The sequence below is a fragment of the Vicugna pacos genome, chromosome 36 (assembly GCF_048564905.1).
Source record: "Vicugna pacos chromosome 36, VicPac4, whole genome shotgun sequence".
NCBI lineage: Eukaryota > Metazoa > Chordata > Mammalia > Artiodactyla > Camelidae > Vicugna > Vicugna pacos.
In genome coordinates, this window is record NC_133022.1 from 873027 (window position 1) to 900904 (window position 27878).

Here is a 27878-nt window from a genome sequence, read left to right on the forward strand (position 1 = left end):
GAACCGCCCTGCACCCCCCAATGCTACACACTTCTGTCACCTCAAAGCTTGGATCACATTTTAACTGTGTATTTCCCATCATGTTTTATGTATCTGCAAACATTTTACACTTGATTTGATCATTTCTGACTTTTTTTTTTTTTTTTTTTGCTCACAACTTCTAAGATGCTTTTTCTGTATCTTTGGCTTCCTTTGGTTTCTCTCTGATTTGTCTAAACGTGGACTTCATTTCCCTGCAGGGCCCTGCACCTTCGGTGGAAAGTGGACCTTGGCGATCAGCTTGGGTGTTTAGCCGATGAGGTGGCCCAGCCAGGGGTGGAAGGCATGGCTTGAGCAGACAGTGTTGGGGGAGAGAGGGGAAACTGAGGCAGGAACTGTTGGGGGAAAGGCGTGCCAAGGCTTCCCAGGAGGCTCCAGAAGCTGGAAGTGGCTTCAGAGGGAGCAGACCCTGCTGACCCCTTTCTTTTAGGCGTCCAGCCTCGAGCTGGTGAGAGAACAAATTTCTGTTGTTTGAAGCCACCAAGTTTGTGGCACTTTGCATAGCAGCCTCTCAGTGATTCAGGAAAAGTTACAGCCATTCTCTCTTTAAATTTTTTGCTTTTTTTCCCCTTTTGTTCTGTGAGGGAGAAGTAACTAGGTTTATTTATTTGTATTTGGAGGAGGGACTGGGGATGGAACCCAGGACCTTGTGCCTGCTAAGCGCACACTTTACCCCTGAGCTCTACCCTCCCCCTCTTAATTTTTTTAATTTTTAACTTAAAAATATTTTTTATTTTTTAATTTATTTTTAATTTTTAAATTTTTAATTGAGTTATAGAGTCAGTTGACGATGCTGTGTCAATTTCTGGTGCACAGCACAGTGCTTCGGTCATACGTGAACATCCATACATTCATTTTCATATTCTTTTCCACCGTGAGCCACCACAAGATCTTGTATATATTTCCCTGTGCTCTACAGTGTAATCTTGTTTATCTATTCTATATACACCTGTCAGTATGTACAGATCTGAACTCCCGGTTTATCGCTTCCCACCCCCGTCCCGACCCTGCCGCCTGTTTGAATGTTAATCCAGCCTCACGGTCTCTGCCTTTCCTGCTCAGCCTCTAATGAGACCCCAGTTCTTCTCAGCGACCCCAGCACCTCTCTGCTCCTCCGGCCCTCGTGCTGTTCATCTTTTATCCCCTGTGCCCCTCGAAATAACCTCTCCCTCACCAGTTTATAAACTCTGCCTTTAGCTGTGTCGAATCGGCTGTTAAAACGACCCACTGGGTTTTCCATTTTGGTTATTTTACTTTATTTTTTAAAAAATTCTCGAGTCCTTGGTGGGGACTGTTTCCTTTTCCCCGCACACATCCGTAAGTCTGTCTGGAAGCTTTCAGCACCGTCACCGGAAGCTTTGACCGTTTCTGTGTGATCATCCAGGCCCACAAGTCTTTGCCCCCTTCTCTGCCCCAGCGTGCTCCTGCCGGTTCTCCGTCCTGGGCTCCAGTCTCCACGTCTGCCGGGTTGGCTCTGTCTGCATCACTTGCAGAAATAACAGGGGGTAACGGATGATTGGCGCCTAAGGGTGTTTGGGGTCACGAGGAACCTAAAAACCACATGGCACCAAATTCAAACCTTTAAATAAGCCGGGGTCACCACCTGATGCGAATCTGCGCTCTGCTTCCCCTGGGACCCGTGCCGTGGCTCGCTGCCACTCCCAGGAGGTGGCCCTTCGGGGTTCCAACTTATTGTGGGGAGCTCCTGTAAGACCCCCCCACCCCAGCCACCACCTGCTGTGAGCCTGGGGCGCGGACTCTAGCTCCTGTGCTCCATGAAACCTTAAAAAATTAAAGCTCGAATCCCTGTGCAGGAAATGTTTCAGGTAAAGAGCAGATCTGAGGGCGGGTGACCCACCTGGGTTCCCACTTCCTCTGCCATTCAGATCTGGCGGCTTCTTGCTGTCTATCAGCTCTTTGCTGCTTCCAAGAACATTGACTCTTAACTATGCACCAGGTTTTTTAATGTTTTGTTTTGAGCAGCAGAGCGAGTCCAAATTCCCCGGAGGAGGCCCCTCGGGCAGCCCCGCTGTGGACGCGGATGCCACGTGGGTACCAAGCAAAATTGTTGCCGGAGCTGCGAAGGGTGTTTGCTCAGAACCTTCCCACCCCCACCGGCAGCAGGCGTGAACATAAATCGTTAAGTCAAAGGGTCCAGAGATAAGAAAGGGTGACACAGACAGGAGCCCAGGTGGAAACAGCTGGGAGCAAGGTGGGGGATGACGCTGACCTCCGATAGACCGAATCTCATCAGATGCTGATGTGGTTACATATTAAATGACACACCCACCACTGGCCGGACCGGACCTTAAGGACCGAGACAGGATAACCAGCAGGTGGGGTGGCCCCTCACTCCTTTGAAAAAGCCCTACCCCTCCGCATCCTCAGCCTCACTCCTCTGCCCTCGGCTTCCACTCTTTACAATTAAATCCCTCTCGCCACGTGGGCGAGAGGTTGTCCGGGAACTTGGTCCTCACTCCGGCCTTGGCCGCTGAATAAAGCTCGTGCTGTTTCCATCTCAGCTTCACTTCCGTCATTTGGCTGCTGGGGCCGGGATGGAGAAAGGACCTCCCCTGCGGAGGCAGAGAGCCTTGGCCGGGCCAGGGACCCTGGAGGGTCCATACAGGATTTAATTCATCACTCTGGGGAAAGCGAGCATCCGCTGTCCGGCCATCCGGCCCCCCTGCGCCTTCCTGCTTTGGTTGCCCTGACAGCCATGATGTCACCGAGCCGTGGGGACACTGCGGTGGGAGCTGCTTCGTCCACATCACAGCGTGGGAGCCGGCGGTCCCCAGCCGGGCGGGCTCGTTGCTGAAGGACACGCAGTGTTGGGGGCGAGAACTCCTGCCCGGTTCCCAAGCCCCCCGCCTCTCGCTCACCTGTGAGTCTCCCACGGCCCTGGGTGTCCCTGGAGGCCCCAGTGGCAGATGGTGGGGAGCATCCTGGTGTCCGGCGGCCCACGGCTGTCCCCTCACTGCCTGGCTTCTGAGCTGCTTATCCACCCCTTGTCCGAGTCCCTTCTCAGCTGACCCGATGCCACCGCCTTGCTGCCCTCCATCCTGGGCTCGGCCAGCCGTGCCCCTGGCTGCAGACCTGTCCCGGATGGCAATTCCACCCTTCCTCCCGGCCTTCCCATCACTGCAGCTCGGAGGCTCCCCAGCTGCCCCCTCTGCCCCCAGTTGCCCATCAGCCATTGACTAATCAGATCCTTCTGGAACTTTCTCCCTGGGGTGACCTGTCTCAAGGCTGAGCAGGGCAGAGGGAGGGCTACGGGTGGGCAGACCTGATCCAGAAATGCAGGCGCCATCCATCCGGATTCGGTCAGAAGGGCGAACCCACATTCCCGGGCTCACTGTCCATCCTGGGGTCCCCCCTGGGGCAGTGATGCAGCTTTTAAGAGTGGACTGCTTAGTAAATAGGGTGCTGTTGTAAAAAGCACCGTGTCCCTGCCAGCGGGTCTGCTACAGGCGTCGGGAAGTGATGTGGCCCAGGAAGACCGGGAACAGCCACCCCGGGCAGGAGACCGCAGGGCTGACCGGAGGCCGCGGGCCAGGACCGGGGGAGGCACCGCTTCACTCCCGACCCTTCTGAGCCCCCTCTCGCCTCCTGGAAGCCTGGGGGTCACTCTGCTGGTACCTCGGATGCTACGGCGGGGTTCCTGCCAACGGGAGGCAGAGAAGAGGTGGGGAACATTCCCGACTGGACACAGGAAACCCAGGCTCCCATCCTGCTTCCTGAGATGCGTTTACTGACGTCTCATCTGCCCCCAGCAACGAGGGAGAGCACGGAATTTATTTCTAAACTGGGACGCTCTGCAGGGCTGGGTTTTGCAGTGGGTGGGGCGGCGGGGTGGGTGCTGTGTGTCCCCGGCGAGGCGTAAGGGGAGTAGGACCACGGGCCCTCGGGACCCATCAGCGACTTGGTGGCAGTGGGGAGGGTCCAACGGGCGTGGGAACAGGGATTTAACTCTGTAGGGACAGGGAGCAAAGAAGGGTTGACTTAACCAAGAGAACAATGCAATCAGGCTGCTGCATCTCCATGGATCATGGTTGCCTCGCCTGGAAAACGGTGCCTCCGGCCAGCCAGGTAGCCGGAGAGCCCCCCAGAACAACGGTGAAGCTCTCTGCCGAATGATGCCAAAGTGGGTGCCACACCCCACACCACAACCCGACACCCAAGCTTCAGCCCGGCTTGGGGTGCAGCCCCTAATGTTAATTCAACAAACCACGGATTCAGTATAAAGTTGGTCCCGTCCCGTGTGAGCAGTAATGAGCTAGGATTGGGGCGTGCACTCGGTTGGACCACTTTTCTTGTCCCCAGAGCCCATGTCTGGGCCCCTCAGGTCTGCTGCTCCCCTGGCCTGCTCTCGGAAATGAGGCACCAATTATGTGTGAGGACTTGGGGGCCAGCGGTCGGGGAAACTGTATGACACCCCTCTGCCCCCCATACTTCTGCACTAGCCTCTTTCCTGTTCGTCTACCACACCAGGCAAAATCCTGCCTCAGGACCTTTGCACCTGCTCTTGCCCCTGCCAGCCAGGCGTTCACCCATGGTTTGCGCTCTCATTTCTTTCAGGTTTTTACTCAAATGTCACCGTAGCAAGGGGCTTGTCTTCGCCACCCTCTGCTGCTCCTTATGTGTTCATGATTTTCTCTGAATCACCTAACAGCATCTAAATGGGCTCAATATTTCGTGCACTTGTTTTGTTTATGGTGCAAACGCCACGGAGGCACGAATTCTCCCGTTTTGTCTGCTCTAACCTGGTGCCCCTAAGTACTGATTGGTGGAATAAATGAACTTTTCTTTCTATTCTGGGGACAGGGCATGCAGACAGGCTGCCACCAGAAGTCATGAAATTCACACAAGGGCTACAGTGTCACCTTCTTTTATTTGTGGCACGAAGAGACAAACAGCAGAGACAGTGCGGTTTGAGAGCGACTGGCTGGATGCCCTGGCCACCCCGGGGAGGGTGTGGGGCGTTCCTCGGACCACGCGGGGCCAAGTTTCCACTCTCCTTGTCATACATTCAAAAATGACCTCACCATATTCGTTGCTTCATTTAAGACAGAAACTTGATTTCTTACTTTCTCCTAATTTCTGATAATCTCTTAATGAGCTTCTTTCCAATATAATAAAACGTGAAAAGCCATGACCCTGGTTAACTTCGGTTGTAAATGATGGGGACTGAACCCGCACTGTCAAATGTGAACACGATTTTGATCTGATCCGGGCGACAGGCGGACACCCAACGTCCCCCGCTCCTGGCCCTGCATTGGGTTCCTAAGCGTCTTCGGGGAGCCCCCGGGCTCCGTGCACAGCCACCTCGGGGGCAGGCGTGCTGGACCTCACAGCCCGCGGGGAACAGCTGTCCAAGGGGGGCGCCGGCCGGCCACTCCAACACCACGCTGATCCCCGCCACCACCCCTGCCGCAGAGCTCAGCGCTGCCCTGCTCGTGCATCACACGTGACTCCTCCTCCAAGTGACCACAGGTGACTTTTAATAGCTTAGCTGGTCAGATCATGGTCTGCAACCTTCCATGAAGCCATGACCCCAAATATTTGAGGAAGAAAAACCAATAATTCCATTAACTCCTTAAAGTCACCTTGGAAAGTATCCTCCCATTTTTTTTTCTCACACGTAGCATCAAGTAGCCAATTACATTCAGATTGTTGCGATCGATTCATTGATTTTTTTTTCCCCTAGAATTCAAAAGATTTTAAGCGACTAAAGGGTTGTGATCATCTGTACGTGTAAAAGTCTCAAAGGTCCAAAATCGATCTAAGGCGTGAATGGTCCCCTCTGCTTTGTCCATCAGAGGAACTACGTACAGTGTTGGGGTCCCATTCACCGGCCAACAAGAATTGTTTCTTGGCAACTTTCAAGATTCAGAGGCAAAAATATATTTCCTTGGCACAAGCCGCGTGGCAGTCACATTCTCTGTCCCCCTCCCCCGGTGATGGGGGACTGAAAATCAGTGAGGCAGGTTTTGGCCTGGAGACGGGGCAGGCCGGTCCCGAGGCCCCTCGCCCCGCGGGGCTCCTGGGTGGTGACCCGGCGTCCCATGGGCGGGTGTCTGCCGCCACGTCGCCTTCTCGCTGGTTCACACGAGCAGGGGCACCTGCGGGGAAGAGAGAGCCACCGTCACGGGGGCGCGGGTGGGGCCGGTCCTTCCTGGGGACGTTGCTCCTCCCAGACGCTGAGGGTTTACACCGTTCGCATCCTCCTCACAGCCCCGAGGAGAAAGCGCTGAGAAACCCAGACAGGCCTGGGTGCTGGGAAAGAAAGCCTGGAACCCCCCGAGGGTCTCCGATGCCCCCAGCCCAGCCCCCTCTGAGCCTTTCTTGGACAAAAAGAGTTCCCAGCACAGCTCTCGGGGAAAGGCTGTCTGGCTCCCAGTCTTGGGGGTGGGGGTCCTCATCCAGCCTCTCCCCTCACCCCGGCCTGCCCTGGTCTCCCAGCGGCCGGAGGGGGGCTCGGCGGCACGGACCCCGACATCACTGGCCACCCCCTCCACCCCGAGCCCAGCTCTGCTCCCCCCGGGGCAGCCCTCCTTCTGTGCTTAGAGGAGAATTTTTCCTTTTTTAAATAAATCTTTAAAAATCTTTTGCTACCCAACGCCCCATCTCCCAACTGTAAAGTTATCTTTCAGGTCTGATGAGAACTGGGGGGGTGTGTTTACTTCTTGGGGTAACAGGAGCAACCTGGCAAATTGCCCCCGATTTTAAGATGGATGCGATAATGATGAAGGAATAGAGGGGTTCTGTGCACATGGACCCCGAGCTGCGCTCGCCCGGACTGGAGAGCCAGGAAATAATGGAGGCAAAGAAGGGGTGCTTTCTTCCTTCTCCCCAAAAACGGGCACTGAGCACCCGCTCTGTGCCTGGCGCTGAGCGAGGTGCTGGGACCCGCCGGAGCTCGGGGTCCCGGGCTGTGGCAGGAGAGGCACGCATCACACCGAAGTGACACCGATGTCAGAGCGGGGATGTGATTATGCAGGGAAGTGAGGTGACACTGTGACAGGGACCGGGGCTGGGGGAGAATTTCTGCGGGAGTGAGCTTAATATAGCAGCAGGCAGGGAGACTGGGAAGTAGCTGGTGAAACACAGGGAACAGCCTTCCAGGAATGTGGAACAGCATCTGTGGAGGCCCTGAGGGGTCACCGCAATGGGTGGCCTCTCGTCCCAGGTGACAGGTGACAGGTGTCCCTGGGTGCAGCTGCAGAAAAGCAGGTCCCCTGGTAGAGGGCAGGACACAGGCCAGCGAGGGCTGACCGGACCCTGTGCCCCTGACCTAGTCCAGTGTAACCGGCCCGCATCAAAGGTCCAGCCGTTCGAGCCCAGCGTGTGATGTCCAGCTGTGGACGGTTTTGACGTCCCCGCCCGCAGTCACAGAACTTGGGTTTCTCTCGCCCACAAGTGAGGGCCCTCGGGCTCCAGAGGACGGACGTTTGCCGCTGGCTCCGGGCCTCCCGGGGCCCTTGTGGTGATGGTGTCACGTGTCTGCCACCAGCAAGGGCAGGGACCCACGTGTGGCCCGAATCGGTTGGTTCCCGTGGTGGGAAAATGTGCGCCTGTGAGGGCCCCGGGGCAGCGGGGAGGCCGTGGGGATGGATGAGGCCTTTCCCAGGGCCCGGCCGCCCGTGGCGGGCCCAGCCGCCGCCCTGACCTAGTTAAGGCCTGGGACAGGTCACTGTGGACACCTGCGCCCCGCTTCCCGGTCTGCGAAATGGAAGGCGCAGCCTTCGAGTCCAGGAAGGGGATGGAGGAGATGCCCACTCATCGTTTGGGGCTTTTATCAGACATCTAGTTTTGCGAGACGTACCCAAGGCCAGCGACAAACTCCATACTCCCGTCTCCCTCCCCTGGCCGAGAGCCTCGGGGGCCACATGCAACACTCCATCCGTCTCTCCATCAGGAGCATCTCCTGCAGTCCCTGGACCCTGGTGGGTTCTCAAGAAATGCTTGCAGGCTGATGGCTGGACACGTGAATGTTCTGGATGTAAAAATGGATCAAAGGACCCCAGGTGTCCACCCCAGGCCCCCTGAAATAATGCATTTAAATCAGACCGACAGAGGCTGTCAGACGCAGGAAGTCTCAGCACTGATGTGACAGCAGAAGCGAATGCTGGGGGTGGGGGGAATCCCTCTGGGCCCCCCGTTCAGGAAGAGAGGGCTGTGTTCACTGCAGGGGGAGCAGCCGACAGAGCGGGGCGCTTAGCCGGGACTCAGGTTGCTGGGAGAGTCCGGGACCAGCGCAGAGCCAGAGGCGGAGGGATTCGGTTCGCGGAACAAGGCACATGGCCCGCCCATCGCCTTGAAGAGCGAACGGCAGACACATTTTTAAGGTGATGATTCGTCCTGCATCAAATGTACGCTTTTGGATTTTATCATAAGCAGCACTGTCGCCCGTGCAAAACTTGCGTGTTAAAGGAATGTTTCAGCCGTGAGCCCCGCACGCCCCAAAGCCCGCCTAGGATGGCCGGACGCCCTGGTTAAAAACTGGGGGCCTCACGCATCGCAGCCCCGAGAAAGGCAGCAGCCCCGCTGGGACCCAGGGTCCCCCCGGCCACACGCGTCCTGGAGCCCGTGGGCAGAGAAAGGAGGGTCCGCTCACGCCGACAGCCCAGCTCACCCTCGGTGGAGCCCGGAGCCCTACTTTCATGGTGTTTTCCTCAAGGCTTGGCAGCTTTGAAAGCCGCAAAGGCGAGAGAGCGCAAAAGAGGCAAAGCGCAAAAGATCGGAGGTGCAGATGCCACAGCGCGCAGCGGGTGCGTCTGCCCCAAAGCCACCAGGCACCTCCTGGGACGGAAGCCACGCCCAGCGGGGAAGGGCCACCCAATCAGGCTTCTCAGAGGAGGACGCAGTTGGCCCTTATTGGCGGGATGTGTCCCGGGGCCCCAGGCCGACGGCCCCACCCCGCCAGGAACGGTCACGCGCAGCCACTCATCCTCACCTTTCTCAGCCTCGCGGCCCCGGTGCCGGAGCGGATGGCGGCCAGCAGGGCCTGCCTGGCATCCCCGGGGCTGCTCGGGGGGCCCGAGCTGGCCCTGGACGCCGTCCGGGATGTGATGGGGGTCTGGGTGGCCGGAGGGGGCGGCGGCGGCGGGGCGGCCGGGAAGTGGACCCCGAGGTCTTCGGGCCCCGGGGGTCCCGACCCGTGTGCGGACAGCACGGCATCACGGAAGCTCTGGAGCTCCTCGGAGGCGGAGGAGGACACCTGGCGATGAGACGGTCACAGGGCAGCGTCCCAGAGGTCCTTCCCCAGAGGGCAGCGCGGGGTGCCAGACCCTGAGCAAGCCGAGCGCTGCCCCGGGGCTCCCCCAGGCCCTCCGCGGGGCCGGGGACGATGGCGCGGGGCAGGTCCTGCCCCGCCGGGATGCCCCTCTCCGGCCTCAGCGTGGCATGCCTGCACATCCAACACCCAACCGATGGGGACGGTCCCTACCCCCGACCCGAGGAGAGGGCGCCCACCCCGCTCTTCTTTGGAACCTGGTTGTGGAAGCTAGGTGACACCCCGGCCCTGAGCTCCAACCCGGCTGGTCCCGAGGCTGCACCCGACCAGCTGGCAGCCGCATTCGCAGAGCTGCGAGGCTGCGGACTCCCGCCGCTGGGGGATCTAAGCCCTGAAGCTGGGCTGGGCGTCCCCGGGAATCTGGGGACATGCACAGTGAGCGCTGGGTGTGCGGGCAGGAAGGGAGGGAGAGTTTCTGCAGCGTCTCGCCCATCGTGGGGTTGGCCACTCCGATGATGAGTGGGCAGCACTCAGAAAACCTGAGCGCTGCCCGGCGTGCGCAGCATCCCCCGGTCCCCGGGCCCCTCTCCCACCTTCCGCAGGCCGCAGGCGCCTCTGTGTCCTCGGATGGCCGCCAGCAGGGCCGAGCGCTCGCTGTCCGCCTCCGCGTGGGACGGGGTCTTTGGCCCCTGCTGCGGGCTGTGTTCTGCAACCTGGAGTATAAACCGGGTCATTTCAGCACATTGCGCTCGGGAGGTGGGGAGACCCTGACGGGAAGGCAGTGCTAAAGGAAACCCGCATTCACCAGTGCGACGTGATCAAATGAAGATTCTGCAGGGACCTCCCCAAAATCAAAGGTCGTGTGTCTAGGGTATCACTGGATGATCGCCTCGTAATGCCCAGCCCGCCTGTCATCGGTCCCGGCTCTCCGGAGCTGAGACGTGCATTTCAGTCCTGCAGATCCAGATCAGAGTCCTAGGTCCGCACTGACTGGCAGGGTGACCTTGCGCCAGGTCACTGGACCTCACGGTGCCTCAGTTTTCCCATCTGCAAAATGGAGGACCTACTTCCTAATCTTCGGTGTTGGTGCCGCTATGAAATGAGATATATTTGTAAGGTGATAAATGTCTCCATGAGGCCGTCATCAAATTGTCCCTAAGGCTGTTGGAGGATGACAGCCCACCAGGGCTAAAATCGCAGGGATCTCGGGTGCAGCCTGCCTGACTGTCCACTTACCATCCCCCCGCCGCCACGGGCAAGGACCAGCTATGGACAATCTTCCCCCGCCTCTCCGCTCCCCCAGGGTGCGGCATCCTTCCCCAGGGCGGTCAGGGGCCGGAAGGCAGTGTGGACCAGCCCAGACGCATCACTTGTGGTCTCCCTGGTGGCTCTAAGCGAACAACTCCGCAGGCAGTGAGACGGGGTCCGGGGTCAAATGGACCCCGTGGGCCCACCCTCACTCCCAGCCCGCCTTCCCTCCTCCGGGACCACCTAAGCGATGGCGTGGCTGGGGTGGTGGGGGGGTGTGCCCGTCCGGGAGGCAGGAGCCCACCGACCTCACCTTGCGAAGCCTGTCCTTCCCTCCTGCTGAATGGATGGCCTCCATCAGGGCGCTGTGCAGGGACGTGTCCTTCGGGGCTGGCCTCTGGACGACGGGTCTGAATCTCTTCTTGGGCCCAAAGATGCTGGCTGGCTGCGTGCCATCGGCTTCAAGTGCATCCGTGCTTAACAAATGGGGCTTCTCCTCCCGCCCCAGGGACTCCCGTCCGGCATGGCCGTTCGTGCCGGTCTCCCTCGGGGAGTGAGGCGGCTCGCCGGGGACCGGGACCCACCTGGAGCCATTCACCAGGGCCGGGCCTGGAGTCTGGTCATCTCCTGAGCAAGGGGGCGGGGGACTCGTGGTGTCCGGCGTGCACCTGGGGTCAGATGCCGAGCGGGTCCTCTCGTTCCTTGAGCTTTGTCTTTGACTGAGACCACAGCCCCGTCCCGGGGGACCCTGATCCCTCGGGGAAGCTGTGACTAGCGGGACATGGGAACTTCTGAGGACGCCAGCCGGACAGTCTTGAGTAGAGGACCTTCCGTAAGGGCTGCCGGCGTGCACCCCGGGATGGGCCCCCACTGCCGACCCTTCCCCATCGTTTCCGACGCGCGTCTCCAGGTGGACTTTCTGGGTCCCTATGCGCTTAGCAATGGCAGAGGCCATGTACTGACTGGACGTCCTTCTCTGGGGTTTGAGAAAACGGACTTCCGCGGTGTTAGTGGTGGTGACTTTCTCAGGACGAGGGGCTGCCGTGGGTGGCCCGCTTCTCCGCTCCTCCAGGGCTCCCCCATCTTCTGGGTGCAGCGGGGGCACCGTCCCCTTGGGGTCTGGGGACGTGGGCTCTGCTCGGGGTCTGCCCTCTTGCGGTTGTGGTTTTGCTGGCGTGGAGGGGGTAGGGGTCCTCTTGGCTGAGCCCCCTGCGGGCTGGCCCAAGGGTTCCTCTGTAGAGTTGGACCTCCAGAATTCTTTGACTTTTCCAATGGGTTGGGGTTCCGCTTCAAGAGTGGGTGCCCCCGGGACTATGGTCCGGCCCGCGGGCGCCTGGGGGCTCACCAAGTTCCCCAGCTCGTCAATCTTGATGGCCCCCGTCGAGAGGGATGCTCCTCTGTCATAACACCTCATCTCTGACTTCGGGGGGACAATTTTATATGTTGTGAGGCCATATTTAAGGCCATAACTCCCCCCGGGGTGCTGGCCTCGTTGGTACCAGGACGGTGGGGTTGAGACATCACTGTTGGCATCGCCTTCAGTCTCCCTGATGGTGGCGGGTGGCGTCCCTCTGGGAGCAGAACCACGTACCTCGCCCTCCTTCGCATCCAGGGCACGTGTGTGCAGCGCTGGGGCCGAGGTCGTCTGGGGCTCCGTTTTGTTCGGATTCACATCCTTCCAGGTGCTGGACGCGGCTGGCTTGGTTTCTTTCCCAGCATCCTCGGATGGAGACGGGGGGTCGGGGGTGGCCGCCCTCCCCGTCCCGGGCTGCTGGCCGGGCGCAGCCTGGCACGGCGGCAGGGGGGCCTTCGTGCTGTGCGTGCTCCCCGTATCAGAAGAGCCGGCATTGTTGTTCCTGTTGGAGAACAGCCCCGCGTCCACGGGGTCGTCTAACACCTCCCCGATGAACGTGACCGGAATTGGCTCCTCATCGCCGTCGAGGATGGCGGCGTCCCGCGGGCAGCCGTGCGCGGAGTTGGAGAGCACGCTCCCATCTTCCGTTTCTGCAAAGGAGGGCAGCACAGGTCACAGGCCGCCCGTCCGACCCCTACGCTGCTCCCTCCGTGACGCCGCACCCGGCTTTGCTGTCCCTGAGGCTACTTCGGTCTCAGTTACCTGCGCCCATTTTAAAGGGTCATTTTGGGTTGTGATGTACGCGTGCCTGGGGCCGGTCTCAACTCCCATTACCCAGCAGAGGACCCGCTTGCAGATCCGTGATGTCTCGAGATGACAACAGTTTGCCAACCTCTTTTACGTTAAAATTTGGGGTTTTGGCCTTTATCTTGCTCTTGTGCACCAGAAGCAGCACAAACTCTATGGGACAACCGGCTGTCACCTCACTTACGGGGCAGGCGACTTAGTCTCAAGCACCCCAGAATTAGCCCTAAAGGAGGCAGCGGGTCACGTGGGCAGAGCCCGAGGGACACAGAACGACCGATGCCGATTTTTCAGGTCGGTCACCCACCTCTTCAGAGGACGGACAACTCAAGAGCGGGTCAGACAAGCCTACGGGTCCCCTCCGCAGCGCGTTCCCATCTTCTCGCTCAGTTTTGCCTCCCAGGCACGGCCAGTATCAAATTTTATTTCCACTGTGTGCCTTTGTTTGGAAGATTTCTAGATGATTTAAATTTGCTTTGTCCTCACACTATTTTTTTTTTTCCCAAACAGACGCACGCAACAGCAGTGCCACGGACGCCCCTCTGTAAAAGGGGTCACTGCCAAGACGTGGTCGTTTGCAAGACAGACCACGGATTTGCAAGGAAAGGGCGGGGTGGGGGCGGAGAGGCGTCGTAAAGAAACTCATCCATCTCCTGGTGTTTCCCTCACTCATCTGAGTCCTGGGGAACTTCCCTGTTACTGCGTGAAGAACACTTTTTTCATGTGCAAAATCAGTATTGTTCAGAGCTGGTTTTAAGCAGCTGCTCGGATGTTTCCACGGGAGAGTCTGGACTCTCCAAGCTGGCTCCCCCCACCCGGACCTGCGTGCCCCCTGCAGACATTGCCCTCCCGTGGTCACACAAGGCGTGTCTGGGACCCCTGCCGGCTCTTACCTTCCAGCTCTTCCTCGGGCTCGGCCAGCGTGTCCTGGGGCCACCTGCTCACACGCAGGTCTTCGTGCTCACGGGAGGCGGCTGTCTCACTCCTGGGGATGGCCAAGGGGAGAGGGAGAGCACTCATTTACCTCCTTAGGTATCCAGTCCACGCCTCTCTGAGGAAAGCACGCTCAGGGTCAAGTTCCTGCAGTCCCAAAGTCCCCGGGCCACAGTGGTGGTTTTCCCTTGGAGCCCTGAGACACAGATGTGTGTGGTGTGCGTGTGATGTGTGTGGTGTGTCTGTGGCGTGTGGTGCACAGCGAAGCCCACCGTGACAGCAACACCACGCAGGCAATGACAGTGGTGACAGCCCTCTCGCCCCGAGCCCCCTCTGGGACGTGACTGGATGGGGGGCACCCTCTGTGCCATGGGGACCCCGCACACGCCAGGCTTCACACAAGGCGCAGATGATCTTACTTTAAGCCTCAGGAGCCATTTGTACGGCGGGTGAGGTCACTCTCGGTGACCACGTGCTGAGAGACGGATCCTGGAGCTACCAAAGCCACACGGGCTCCCAGACCCGGAGCAGGAGGACCTGCCTCTCGTGCATCCACCCTTGGAGGGCAGAGGGTGTCCCCTTATCTGTGCCGCCCGGACAGCAGCATCCATGGGACCACGGCTGCCAGAGTGATCTGCAAGCGGCCTTTGCGAGGGCCCTGGGCTCCCTTCTCTCGCCGTGCGGAGGACAGGGACACGTCGCGGGCGACAGTCCGTCTGCGGTGAAAGCTGGAGGCAGGTCCCTTCCGCTGATTGTCAAAACCGAGGACCAATTCCCACCGTTACTCATCAGGCCCAGATAACGAAATGTGCATGAAGTGTGCTTTGTGCCGTCCCCACTTACGCAGCAAAGTTTGTGTCCCTATAAATGAGTCTTTTTTAACTCGGTGCCTGTGTCCTTTTGAGAGCCAGGAAGTGGCCTCCAGATCAGTTTGGGCTAATGTCCCCTGACAAGGCAGACAAAGGGCGCCGGCGGAGATGTGTGCGCATGGGAACCAATTAACGAGGACCAAGGGAGGCAGCAGGCTCCTTTCCTGTCGCGTTTGCCTTAGACTTTAATTGAACGCATTGACTGAACGTGGTTTTTGTCTCTTTCACAGAATGCGATGGTTAAAATAAATGTAATCGAAATATTCTATAAAGTATATGGCAGAAAAACAGATGGAAAGCACTCTATAAATCAGTACTTAAAATGGGAATCTGCTCTTTTCAAATGCTGGCCCCTAGTTTATGACGCTTAAAATCTAGCCAAACAAAATCATATCTATCATTTTATTTCAAAGCATTTGCCTTTCCTTCAAAGTCTGCAAAACTACCTCGTTCCGTGAGAACAGAATGACGTGAGCCAGAATTCAGAACTAATTAAAAAGTTCCACTAATGGTGGTATTTTATAAATGCTAAACTAGAGAAAACAAAGTTTTCTTCCCAAGCTGGCGAAAACACCATGATGGACCCTCACGGTTGCTGCTACTGGTTTTAACTGGAGACCAACATGAACGTGCCCGTCAAGAAGCAGACACATGGCTTTAACTTGGTAGGATCTTTGGTTTCCTAGTCGCTCTTTTCGACAAGTGGCCTTAGGGAAATAATCCTACAGAAGGGAAAGTCTAGACACCACCATGATCATATTGATGGGACGAACTCTGCAATTTCCGGCCACGGGGCGTTCCCTCCAACAGTACGTGCTGGTTTCAGAGGGCACAGAGGCCAGCCAACGTGTTGACCACGACGTCCACGTGGAACCACAGATCAGCGCTGGAGCCTGCGTGCTATGTGAAGACATCGAGACCCCTAGGATCTGAAAGTAACTGGCGGAGCGTCTGTGGAGGAAGGCAGACAGATACCCAGACCACAGCACCAACCAGGGTGCTTCGTTGAAATGGATGGATTCCAGCAAATATTTCTCCCTTTCTCCTCTGCATTAGGCTCCTTTTGGTACAAAGCAGCTTGAGGCAACTTTTTAAAAAATGGGTAACACTGGAAGTAATCCTTTGAGCCTGTAAGGAAGTCATTCTTTTTTTTGGAAAAGTAGTTAACACGCTGGCTATGTCACGCCCAATACACATGGTAGGCGGTGTTTATAATATTTTTTTTCTTGCTGCTGAGCGCCCAGAATGTCCCGGTGACGATCTCACAGTGTGTGTGTGTGACAGTCCTGCAGGAGGCACCGCAGCCAGCCCCTCAACCTCTCCCTCCACCCGATAAAACCATCAGACGCCAGGCCCCGGGACTCAGGGCTCTGGACCTGTTCCCCGCCCGCCCATCCCACTCCAGCCGGAGCCTTCCTCCTGAAGTCTGGGGGTGCCAGGCTGAGTCCTCTGCCCTCCGCCTGGGCAGCTTCCCCACCGCCCCTTCCCTCCGTCTGCCTCTTGTGTGCTGCCCAGCGGTGGAGCGTGTGCCTAGCACGCACGAGGTCCTGGCTTCCATCCCCAGTGCCTCCCCTAAAAATACATAAATAAATAAATAATCCTATTACCCCCCCCTCCAAAAATAAATAAATTGTACAAAAAATAAGTGTTCTAAAAAAATTAAAAAAAACCAAAACAACAATGGCAATGTATACATTTTGTTTTCTGCTATGAAGCTCTAGGAGGGAGCGATGGAGCATAACTTGCTTTCCCCTCCTCCCCGATGCCATCGCCTTCTTCTCAAAGGGTTGCTAACAGATCGTAACCATTCCTCTCCCCGGAGCCCCCAGTCTGAAGCCCCGGGTCCCTGGGCCTGGAGGGCGGCGTTCCGTGGGCCTCTGCAGGAGATCCTGGTCTGCGTCCCCGAAGTCTCGGCGGGCAGGAGGCACCGCGGCCTCTTTTCAGCTCCAGAGCAGGGAGGCTGGCTGGGTCAGGGCCCAGCAGTACACTGAGATTGGGGTACCACCCTCCCTTCAAGTGGCCTCCCTTGCTGAAGGTGGTTCTGGGGCGTGCATCTCGGCGGCACAGGAGGAGAGATGCTGGCAGGCTGAGTGAGTTCACCATCGGGGCCTCTGCTGGCCCTGCCCGTCGTCTCCTGGGGGTGGGGGGAGTTGAAACTGCACCGTGTTACAATTGCTCTCAGTCACTGTTGCTTTTCTCTGAACAACTCTGCTCCCGTGCCGTGTTCCCGTATGGGGCCTCTGTCCAGGTGGCCGAGGTCAAGGCCACCCCACCGTGAACAGGGGTGGTTCTGCTCTCACAGTGTCAGCTCGACCCGGGGCTGCCATCCATCCCCCAAGTAGAGGTTCTCATCTTGCTGACCCTGCCCCCTGGTTGGTCTGGGCACCTGAAATCAGCTGCTTCATCTCGGATCACTTGAGTTCTGCAGACTTGGTCTCTGGGCGGAGACTGGTCAGTCCTGGCCGTCTGGGCCCACCTGCTCCTGCCCCCTCCAGCCTTCACTGCCTTCGGGCTGCCGAGGCTCTCAACGCCCTCGTCTGCGGACAGGATCACGGCGCACAACCCTGGGATGCACCAGTCACCAAGGACTAGCCACTATATATAAAAATGGATTAAAAAAAAGTTGCTTCTGTCTAGCACAGGAGAACTATGTTCAGTATCTTGCAATAACCGTTAATGAAAAAGAATATGAAAATGAATATATGTCTGTACCTGCATGACTGGGACATGGTGCTGGACACCAGGAACTGACACATTGTAACTGACTATATGTCAATTAAAAAAAAAAAAGAACAGTGTATTTTTGGGGTGAGTACAGCTCGGGGTAGAGCACATGCTTAGCATGAATGAGGTCCTGGGTTCCATCCCCAGTCCCTCCTCTAAAAATAAATTCAAAAAATTTAACAAAAGCATTCTATGAGAAAGAAAAATACCATATGATAGCACTTATAAGCAGAATCCAAAAGAAAGACACAGATGAACTTATTTACAAAACAGACACAGACTCATAGTCATAGAAACAAACATGGTTACCAGCAGGGAAGGGGTGGGAAGGGATAAATTGGGAGTCTGAGATTTGCAGATGCTAACTGCCAAATATAAAATAGATAAACAACACGTTTATACTCTAGAGCACAGGGAGGTATACTCAATACCTTGTAATAACCTATAATGGAAAAGAATATGAAAAAGAATTTAAATATGTAAAACCAAATCACTATGCTGTACATCTGAAACTAACACAACATTGTAAATCAACTACACTTCAGTTAAAAAAAAAAAAAGGAGCTGAAGTGCGTATCTGCAAAGGCTTTGAGGGTGGCGACAGTGTGGAACAGCGTCTCCCCAGTGGTGCTCAGAGGAAATTTCAGACAGGCTGCTTGGCTGCAGAAGTTCTCAGGGGCTTTATATCTTCCTCGGACAAGAGAAGAATAAAGAACTCCCTGAGTGCATTTGTGAAGGGGTATTTTTCATGGGCGAGATCCCGGAAGACACCCGAGGAATTGTAGGGATGCTCCGAAGCTGGCAAATGAGCTTGGAGAGGAGGATGGGCCGAGGCATCCAGCACTCACCTGGGGTGGGTTCAGTTTGGCTCCTGCAGGTGCGAATTAATGGCCAAGATTGAAAACTTGGGAAGCCTCCCAGAAAAACCTGGATTTCTGGCTTCTCTTCAAAAACCGGCCGCACAGGGTGTGCAATTCCTCAAGGTCGCAGTTGGAAGGAAGCCGCAGGGCTGTGCTCTTTAGAGAAAAGGTGTTTTCCACCACCCTCTGTGGCCTCTGAACCTCTAACCCCTGCTTCACACCATGAGCGGAATTTGTGGGAAATTACGCACTGGGACTTAAAAAAGAAGTGATACAACATGCTGCGGTCTCTGAGCGGGTCAGATCTGTCCACAGAGATAAGTCTCATTTACAAAAACAAAAGCGAACTGCAATCATTCCATGAAAAGCCACGGGCGGAGAGCTGGTCCCAGCCCTGGGCTCAGAGGTCATCGCCATCATCATTCGACGCCCGAGCTGACCGGGGCCCAGAAAGGGCGGGCAATCCGCCCTTAAAATGCACAATGCTCTGTTTCCTGAACGGACAGCGGTGGTTTTGATAATAAGTCCCACCCAGCAGCCGTGCCACAGGCCCCGAGCCACGCACACCGGGTGCTCCCGGACGCCTGCGACAGGTTAAGAGGCGTGATCTGCACTCCAATGAAAGGGTCACAGTTAGGTGGACCCTCGAAGGTGGAGCAAGTGGTCAGCAGTGGTGGGATTCCAAGTGGGTCTGGCAGGTTCCAGAGTCCCCTCCCTCCCCTCCACGCTACCCTGCAGTTCAGTGGCACCCCAGGGACGGGGGCTCAGAAGCACAGCCTGCTCCCGGTTTGCACAAAGCACCAGAGACCCCATGACCATCCTGGCTGTGGTCACAGACAAGAACGCGTCTGCTCAGAAGCCAGCACGATGGGGCCCTGCCCGGGGTCAACACCAGCGAAGCCCTTTCACAGGAGCATCGCTGGGGCCCAGAGGGGAAGATGTCCAGTTCGTTTCAGATGCAGAGTGGGGCGCGTGTGACCCCCGTGCAGACCAGCGGGGCAGCGCTGGGGATTCCTGAGAACCTGCTCATCTTGATGTTTAAATGGACTGTAAAGGAAGAACCGTGGTTTGGGTCTGCAAACAGCACAGGCCAACCCTCCCGCTCAACGCACCCCACGTCTTGCAAAGGCGAAACCGACCAATTGCCACCAACTGATAAAACATGAACTTGGCCTTGGAACTTATCTTTAAATGGAAAAGCTATTCTCTAAGATTAGAATGTGATTCACTCTACGGGTGAAAAAAAATCAGGGGGAGGGTAGAGCTCAGTGGTAGAGTGCACACCTAGCACGCACGAGGTCAAGGGTTCGAGCCCCAGTACATCCATTAAGTGAAAAAAAAAAAAACGAACAATAATAAAATAAATAAACCTAATTACCCCCCAAAACAAAAAATCAAAAAAAATCAAAATAAAATATTGACACTTCATTAACCAGAGATTTGGGTGTTCATACGCCCAAAGCTGCGACAAAACTTGAAAAATATAAAGGCATTCATCCATTTTGATGACTTTGAATATTTTTTAAAAAAAATGATTCTACCTTATAATGTTTCTAAGACATTGTGTGAATGGTTCTTAAAATTATTGAAAAAAAATGGATGGGCTGGTGAAGTAATTCTGCCTTTGGATCTAAGGATGGAGAAAGGAATTGTAATGGAGGGAGACAGATAAACCAGCTCTGTGGACAGATCTCTGGAAAGACACTGATGTGGATACAGAAAATTGACACAGGACCAACGTGGAAGCAGGAATGCGTGGGAGAAACAGACTCCTTGGTTCACATCACTCCTGAAAATAAATTTGAGGCTCGCGAGGAGCCCAGACGTGAGAAAGCCACACCACACCTGTTCCCGGAAAGTCAGACCATCTTTAGCCCTTTTGGGGGGAGGTGAAAGATTTCTTAAATATTCAGAGATCAACACACCTTCAGGAGAAAAGGGACAAACTCAACAACACGAAGATGGAAAGGAGCATTTTATGCAACAAAATAAAGCAACGGGAAATTCAAGCCACCGTCTTCGAGGCTCTTTGCGTGGAAATCACTGACAGAGGGGAGAGTAATGATTAAAAAAAGAATAACCTCTCAATTTTTCTTTTTTTAAACAAAGGCGAGGGAAAGGCAATTCATAGGAGAGCAAATGGAGTTGCTAAGACACAGAGGACAAGATGGCCGTTCCTACTAATCAGAACATTGTATCTTTTTTAAAAAACGTTTTTGCTGTTGCTTTGTTCTTGTTTTTGGAGGGAAGTCAATTAGGATTTTTTTTTTTATTTTAATGGAGGGACTGGGGATGGAACCCAGGACCTCGTGCCTGCTAAGCACGCGCTCTACCACCGAGCTACACCCTCCCCTTGCAGAGCACTGTATCTTAAAGCCAAATGACACCTGCATGACTCCAACTCTTAAGATGCCTACGAATCCCGCAGATTGGTGGTGACGTGGATTGGCAGCCCTTATAGACAGACCATCATTTTGGAGAGCGATCTGCCAATGCTCTAAGACGCTGAAGATGAGTTTTTTTTTCCTGAAGGTCTAATACTTTCTTTTCTAGAAAACTCTATGTATAAACAGAGACATATGTCTCCCTTGCTCACTGGTTCCAGGGGTGAGAAACCAGAACTCCTCAAGTGTCTGCTAATTTAAAAACAGATTAATAAATGAACGAATGGCACAGATGTTATCACGGATAAATGTTATACGTGAGATGCGCAGTGAAAAAGTCCACAGGCGTATGATACCCTTTGTGTACAGGGTGAAAAGAAACATCTCAATGTTGGGTATTCCGTATAAACACCTGCTAAGCTAGAAGGACCCTGAAGACGTGACTGTGGGTAACAAATGCCTCAGTCAGGGTGTGGGGACTTCTGTGAGGGCACCAGGCGTGTGGTTGAGCCTTATCGAGTGTTGGTGGGGTCACCGTGACAAAGACCTCCCTCCTTTGAGACTTCCCCATTTCCCAGAGGTCCCGTGACTCACCTCGGGGGCCAGCCCCCAGAGCTGCTCCTCTCCCACGAGGGGCTCTTTGGGGGCCCCAGTTCTGGGGTTCCGGCCAGGTCCTGGTCACTGCAGTCCTCCTGGTCTGTGGTCCACTTGTCTCTGGACTTCGTGCTGTCATGTTGGGAATCCAGGGAGATGCCGTCCGAGGGGGAACTCATCACTCCTGAGTCCTCGGTCGTGTCCTCAGATGCAAAACAGCTGCCCACAGACACTGTCTCCTCGGCCTCGGGGGGCACAGGCGGGACCCCGTCCACGCTGCAGGGGCTGCCGGGCCCCAGGGGCAGGCTCACTGGACGAGACACGGCAACGCCAGGTTACCCAATGCCTGGATCCCACACCACCTGACTCACCTGCCATCTGCAGTGCGGGGTGCTGGGGAGGACCCACCCGCACACAACACTGGAAACACTTCAACTGTGTGACTGGGAGCCAAACTCCCCTCTCCGCCCAGATCAGCATCTTTTGAATTAACCTTTTGAATTTTTATCTTCTGTGTGATCAAGGGCAAACATATGAAAAAATTCAGACTAATGACATGATGAATACTGTTATTTGTAGTCTGACCATAGGTTTAATAGGAGTTGATTTAGAATGAGTTCTCTAAAAAAAATTAAGAGGGCTTTAAAATATAAACAAACTTAGAAATAAATGATATTGTTTGGGAGCATCTAATAAATCTTCTCTAGGAACTTTTGTGATTTGGTTTAAAATATTAATGACAGTCTCCATCAGCAACTGGCTCTCCCGTTATTTGTTACACGTGAGACAGCAAGATCTGGTTTAAATAAGAGATGATCTTACTGGATAAAGAAACTGTGGTATATTTATACAATGGAATACTACTCAGCCATAAAAAGGAATAAAATAATGCCATTTGCTGCAACATGGATGGACCTGGAGATTGTCATTCTAAGTGAAGTCAGTCAGAAAGAGAAAGAAAAATACCATATGAGATCACTTATATGTGGAATCTAAAAAAAAAAAGACACAAATGAACTAATTTACAAAACAGAAACAGACTCACAGACATAGAAAACAAATTGATGGTTACTGGGGGGAGAGTGGATGGGAAAGGATAAACTGGGAGTTCGAGATTTGCATATATTAACTATTACATATAAAACAGATACACAGTAAGTTCATATTCAATATTCAATATCTTGTAGTCACCTATAATGAAAAAGAATCTGAAAAGGGATATTTGTATGTATATGTGTGACCGAACTATTATGCTGTACACCAGAAATGGACACAACATTGTCAATTAACGATGTTTCAATGAATCAAAAAAAGAGAGGGAGAGAGAATCTTAGAAGAGAACCCTCAAATAAAATTTAAAAGAATCAGAAGAAACGTGTCCTGGGGGTAGGTTACCTGGCCCCTGAGCCCCAGACGTGACTCAGGGCAGCAGAAGGGATAGGATGCAGAGAGGGGACACTCATGGTAGAAGCCTGAGTTCCATCTCATCTTAACAGTGGCATGCGGGGCCTCGGACACGTCTATCCCGCTGTTCGCAGGGACAGAGAGCATCCTTCTCTTACTGAGCTGCGAGGTCCTCGAAGAACTTAAGAGCACGGAGGAAAACCTCTCACTAGTTTTGAGATGGAGGGACAGGAGTACACAATTCTGGACCCGCTCTAGCCCAGAGGCTCTTTTTTTTTTTTAAATTGAATGTAGATATAGATTTCAAACGTCAAGACATCTCAAGACATAGGATCTAAGCGCTGTTTATGACGGTCCAGGAAACAAGGCCTGTGTTGCGCTGTAGTTTCAATGTGTTGTGTTTTACAATCGTTCCTTCAACGCCTCCAATGAATAAAGGCCACGGGCAAGCCGGGTGCCAGCTCCAGAGAGTCGTGCACTGACAGTCACGTGACATTGTCATCGCCCTCAACATCGCAACATTTTAACTAGACAGCAGGCTGGAGACACAGAATTAAGGAAGCCAAAAGAACCCCAAGGAGAAAAAATTCCTTCGGGTCGGTCTTGGTTTCCTTGAGATCCCAAACCACAAAAATGAACAAAACGAAACAAACAAACACAAAACCCAGACATCTCACAGAGAAGCTCACAAGTAAAGATCAGAAACAAGGGAGAGATTGTTCAGAGAAGCAGGTGCCCAAGGCAGTGTGTCTGAATGCAGCGAACGCTTTCCAACAATGGCCTCTTTCTTCTGAGCTTCCTTCCTGGCTTTTGTGGCAAGGCTCTTCATTAGAGGGCAAAGGCGGAGAAGAAACACTGAGTCCGGATTAAGACAACCCAAACCTGTTCTGCTGCCCGGTCCACACTGCTGGTGACTCCGCCCGGGATGTCATTCCGCGGGACCCCCCTGTCGACCCCTGCCCGGCATCAGAGGCAGCCCCGACGGCCCAGTGGACTCTAGCTCCCCACCTTCTCTTTTATAACCATCACTGAGCAAGTTCAAATCCCAGCAGAGCGCTTGACAGACCGCCCGGGGCAGGTGCCTGGACCCTTCTGCCTCGAGTTCGTCTGGGAGGCGGGGTAACACCTATGGACTAAATGTGAGGTCGGTCCACATCCCGATGTCCCCCAAGGGGTGTGTGCCGGGAGGGGACACAGATCTCCCATCCGAGAGTCTCAGCTCTCTGGTGACTCGCAGTTTACGAGGGGACAGACATGTACAAAGACCGATGATGCCATAGGATAATGCCAACTCCGGGTGTGTCTGCCCAGGGAGAGAGGGGTGGGCTGGGAGCTGGAGGTCTCAGCTTGGAGTTGGTACCCATAAGTGCTCAGCCCAGCCCTGCTCCCCGCACCCCCAGATGGCCCCACTTGGAGACATTAGGACCGCCTGCAGCCCTGGAAACTCAGACAGCATCATGGTGGCGGGGGGACCCCAAGCCCTCCCCTTCAGTCCAGTTATAAGATTGAGATGGCGTGGCTGGGCTTGTTTTAGGTTCCTGAGAAGTCTTGAGGTCAAAAAAAAAACAAAACCCACTTGTGAGTCACTGCTCTAAATCCAGCCAGCTGCAAACGCTTCGTCAGCAAGGTGTGAGAAGTCTGTCCCCAGTGTGAACGCACCAAAGCACTTAAAAATGCGCAGTGAAGACTGGGGGTGTCAGAGCTCCCTTCCTGCCCAGGCAAGTCCTCTGTTTCTGGTGGTACCTTCTCCGGGGCCCAGGGCTCTCCATCCTTGCCCCCCACAGACAGGTGTTCAGTGAGGGGCCAGGGCTGGTGCTCCCAGGGAGCCTGCCTGGGTGGCGTGGGGTCACAGAGGGTTGGAAGGGCAGCTGCAGACATGCCCAAGGCGGGAGGAACACGGGTGCAATGCCGCCTGCAACCGGGGTGGGTTAAGTACCAGGGAGGACCGGAGGGAGGGAGGGAGGCTGGAAGGATGCTGCTTGGCCCAGAGTACAGGGCGGGTCTGCAAGCCAGAAAGAGGGAGGGGCTTGTGCAAGAGCTTGGGACTCTTGTGAACCCCTCCTGGAAACTCCTTGAGGGGAGCGGTCAGAGACGGCTCTGATTTGAAGAGGGGGACGGACATTCCCGTGAGGCTCTGAACCTGGGTTGGTTTTAGTTTTCAGGTGGTTTCTGGTCCTGTCAGCTCTGTGAGTCTGAGAAGCTTTTGTTTGGAATTGGACATCCTCATCTAACCCCCTTAAGACGTCTTCTCCTTTCGACCGGTTCCTACGATTAACCTCGTGAGCTATAACGTGGTTTGCCCGTTTCTTCATGAGATGATGGAGCAGGATACTGTTTTGTCTTTACTGATTCCAAACAGAAGCCCCAAATACAAAAGGAAGGCTTGGAAACGCTTGGACTCAGGTCCTGTCTTGCATGTGCTTCTGTGAGAACCTCACTTCTCACTGCTCTCCTGCCGGCACCACCCGGCTCCCTGGCCCAGAGGCTCTATCTCACTTTTTGCCTCTGAAACGGCTTACTTGCCCCCAAAATTCTATACGTTCCCTGAGCTCACTTATGATTGCTTATTACTCTCACCTCTGATTGGTCCACTTCCCTAACTTCTGATTGGTCCATTTGTAGTACTTCATTTGCATGGAGCTCACTCCTGATTGGTTATTTCTCTCACTCATGATTGGTCCATTCCCCTCACTCCTGATTGGTTATTTCTCTCACTTAAGGTTCTCTCCATTAGCAACCTTTTTGAACTACAAAGTTGTTATTGCAGACTTTTTGCCAACGTGGAAAAACACACTTAACGTGGCTTCAGTGGATGCCAATTATAAATAAATTCATGATTAAATTCTCTTCTAAGTAAATGGCCACAGAGCCTAAGTCAGGAATGTTAACGTTTCCATCACCCTCCACCTGAATGACATAATCCCACAGTTCAAATGCCACTACGGCAGAATAAGAGCTTTGGAAAATTCTCTGGCTCAAGGGTAAAGCAGAAAAGGCTGACTTAAGGCTACTAATTCCTCAAGTTGACAACAACCATTTCCGTTTGGCCTCTGGTTCCATTGGGTTTTATCAGTAAACCCATAGTCAGCATCACACTTAATGGCTGAGACCATCTCCTCTAAGATAAGGAACAAGACAAAGATGCCCACTCTTGTCACTTACAATCAACATAGCATTGGAAGTTGTAGTCACAACAATTAGGCAAGAAAAAAAAAGGCATCCAATTTGGAAACAAAAGAGTAAAATTATCACTCTTTGTAGCTGACATGATACTATACATAGAAAACCCTAAAGACATCAAAAAAATCTACTAGAAATAATAAATGAATTCAATAAAGTTGCAGGATACACAGTTAATGTCTGGAAATCTGTTGTATTTCTATACACTAAAAATGAACTTTCAGAAAGAGAAATTAAGAAAACAATTCGACTTACAAATGCATGACAAAGAATAAAATACTTAGGGATAACATCTAACCAAGGTAAAAGACTTGTGCTCTGAAAACTGTAAGATATTGGGCAAAGAAACTGAAAAACACACACACAAATGGAAAGAGATACTGTGTCCATGAATTGAAAGAATCAGTATTGTTAAAATGACCAGAGGACCCTAACAATGTACAGATTCAGTGGAATCTCTATCTAATACCAATGGCATTTTCACAGAAGCAGAACAAATCATTCTGAAATTTGTGTGGAAACAGACAAAAACTCTGAATAGCCAAAGCCATCCTGAGGAAGGACAAAATTGGAGGCACCATTCTCCTTGACTTCAGACTATACTACAGAGCTACAATGATCAAAACAGACACACAGATCCATGGAACAGAACCCAGAAATAAACCCATGATTACGTGGTCAAGAATATACAATGGGGGAAAGACGTTCTCTTCAGTAAATGGTGCTGGGGAAACTGGACAGCTACATGCAGAAGCGTCAAACTGGGCCACGTCTTCAGATCATATACAAAAATAAACTCATACAACTCAAGGTTAAAAACAAATAACCCCATTAAAAAAATGGGCAGAGGGCCCAAATAGGCATTTTTTTTCCAAAGAAGACACAGAGATGGCCAACAGGCACATGAAAAGATGCTCAACATAGCAAATTATCAGGGAAATGCAAATCAAACCACAGTGAGAGAGCATCTCACACCTGTCAGAACGGCCATCATCAAAAAGACAGTAGTAAGTGTTAGCGAGAATGTGGTTGGAATGTAAATTGCTGCAGCTCCCATAGAAAAGCATGAAGTTTTCTTAAAAAATTACAAACAGAATTACAAAATGATCCAGCAATTTCATTTCTGAGCATTCACCAGAAGAAAACAAAACCACTCATTTGAAAAGATATAGGTACCCCTACATTTGCGGCAGCATCATTTACAGCAGCCAAGATCTGGAAAGCAACCCAAGTGCTCACCAATAGATGCATGGATTATGGAAACATGATATATACATATTTCTCAGACATAAACAAAAATGAAATCATGCCATTTAATAATATGGATGGATCCAGAAGGGGTGATGCTCAATGAAATAACTCAGACAGAGAAAGACAAACATCATGTGATCTTTCGTATACATGGAATCTAAAAAACAAAACAAGGAAAGCAGACTCACAGATATAGAGAACTAACGTGGTCACCAGAGGGGAGTAGGGTGGGGGCTTGGGAGAAAGAGACAATGGAGATTAAGGGGTACAAACGTTTAGTTATAAAACAGATAAGCCACGGGGATGCACTATATAATAGCACACAGGATACACTCACTAAAACTGAAATAACTCTGCGCAGGGACAAATGGTTAAGTGACTGACCAAGGTGTGCCACTTCACAATGCGTGCAAATGTCAAATTACCATGTAGTTACCTGGAACTAACATAATCTTGTACTTCAACTATATTTCAATGAAAAAATGAGATAAAAAGTCTTACTTTTTCTAGATTTTTCCAGGTTTGAGTGATACTGATGGACACAAAAAGTTGCCACGAATCCCCCTTGAAATGCACCGTGATTTAAATGACAAATGAAAGAGACCCTTCAGGGAACCACAGGAAAAGGAAAGGTGGGCGGCGATGCTCTCACTTGCCCTGATGCAGACAATGCGGCAAATTCAACAAGTCTGTGCGCAGCCTGCCTCGACCTCACGGGACACCGGGTTTGTGCACTGAGAAAGCCCGTGGCATCTGGGGTCCATCCAGGGTGTCACACCCATGAAGGACGTCCTCCTCAGGCAGGTATGCTGTGTGACTCAAATTCTGGATGCAATGATACATTTTAAGTGTTCAATGGTGGAAGACAGAATTCTCTGACAAAATTTGAGAAGATAGACATGGAAGCCTGGCATCTTTTAAGAAGAAGAGCAGATGACAGTCAGTTTCCACGTCTCAGAGAGGAGGTCACGTTGAATTGAGGCCATGAGAAATTGTCCCTCC

General features: G+C 53.3%; 1 protein-coding gene across 7 annotated transcripts in view; it reads right to left on the reverse strand.

The window, feature by feature from the left end:
* Window positions 1-4908: 4908 nt before the first annotated feature.
* The window catches only part of COBL (cordon-bleu WH2 repeat protein), a 151075-nt gene continuing 128105 nt past the window's right edge, over window positions 4909-27878 (reverse strand). For 6 of the 7 annotated variants that reach the window (XM_072955493.1, XM_072955491.1, XM_072955489.1 and 3 more), the window contains 6 exons: window positions 21042-21351; window positions 13571-13662; window positions 10833-12523; window positions 9865-9984; window positions 8993-9256; window positions 4909-6158 (listed from right to left, as the gene is read on the reverse strand). In XM_072955493.1, coding sequence (XP_072811594.1) covers window positions 6141-6158; window positions 8993-9256; window positions 9865-9984; window positions 10833-12523; window positions 13571-13662; window positions 21042-21351 — 2495 coding nt within the window. In that variant the 3' untranslated portion in view covers window positions 4909-6140. Of the gene's footprint in view, window positions 6159-8992; window positions 9257-9864; window positions 9985-10827; window positions 12524-13570; window positions 13663-21041; window positions 21352-27878 lie in introns of all 7 variants that reach the window. The other variant, XM_072955488.1, reaches the window with a different exon arrangement.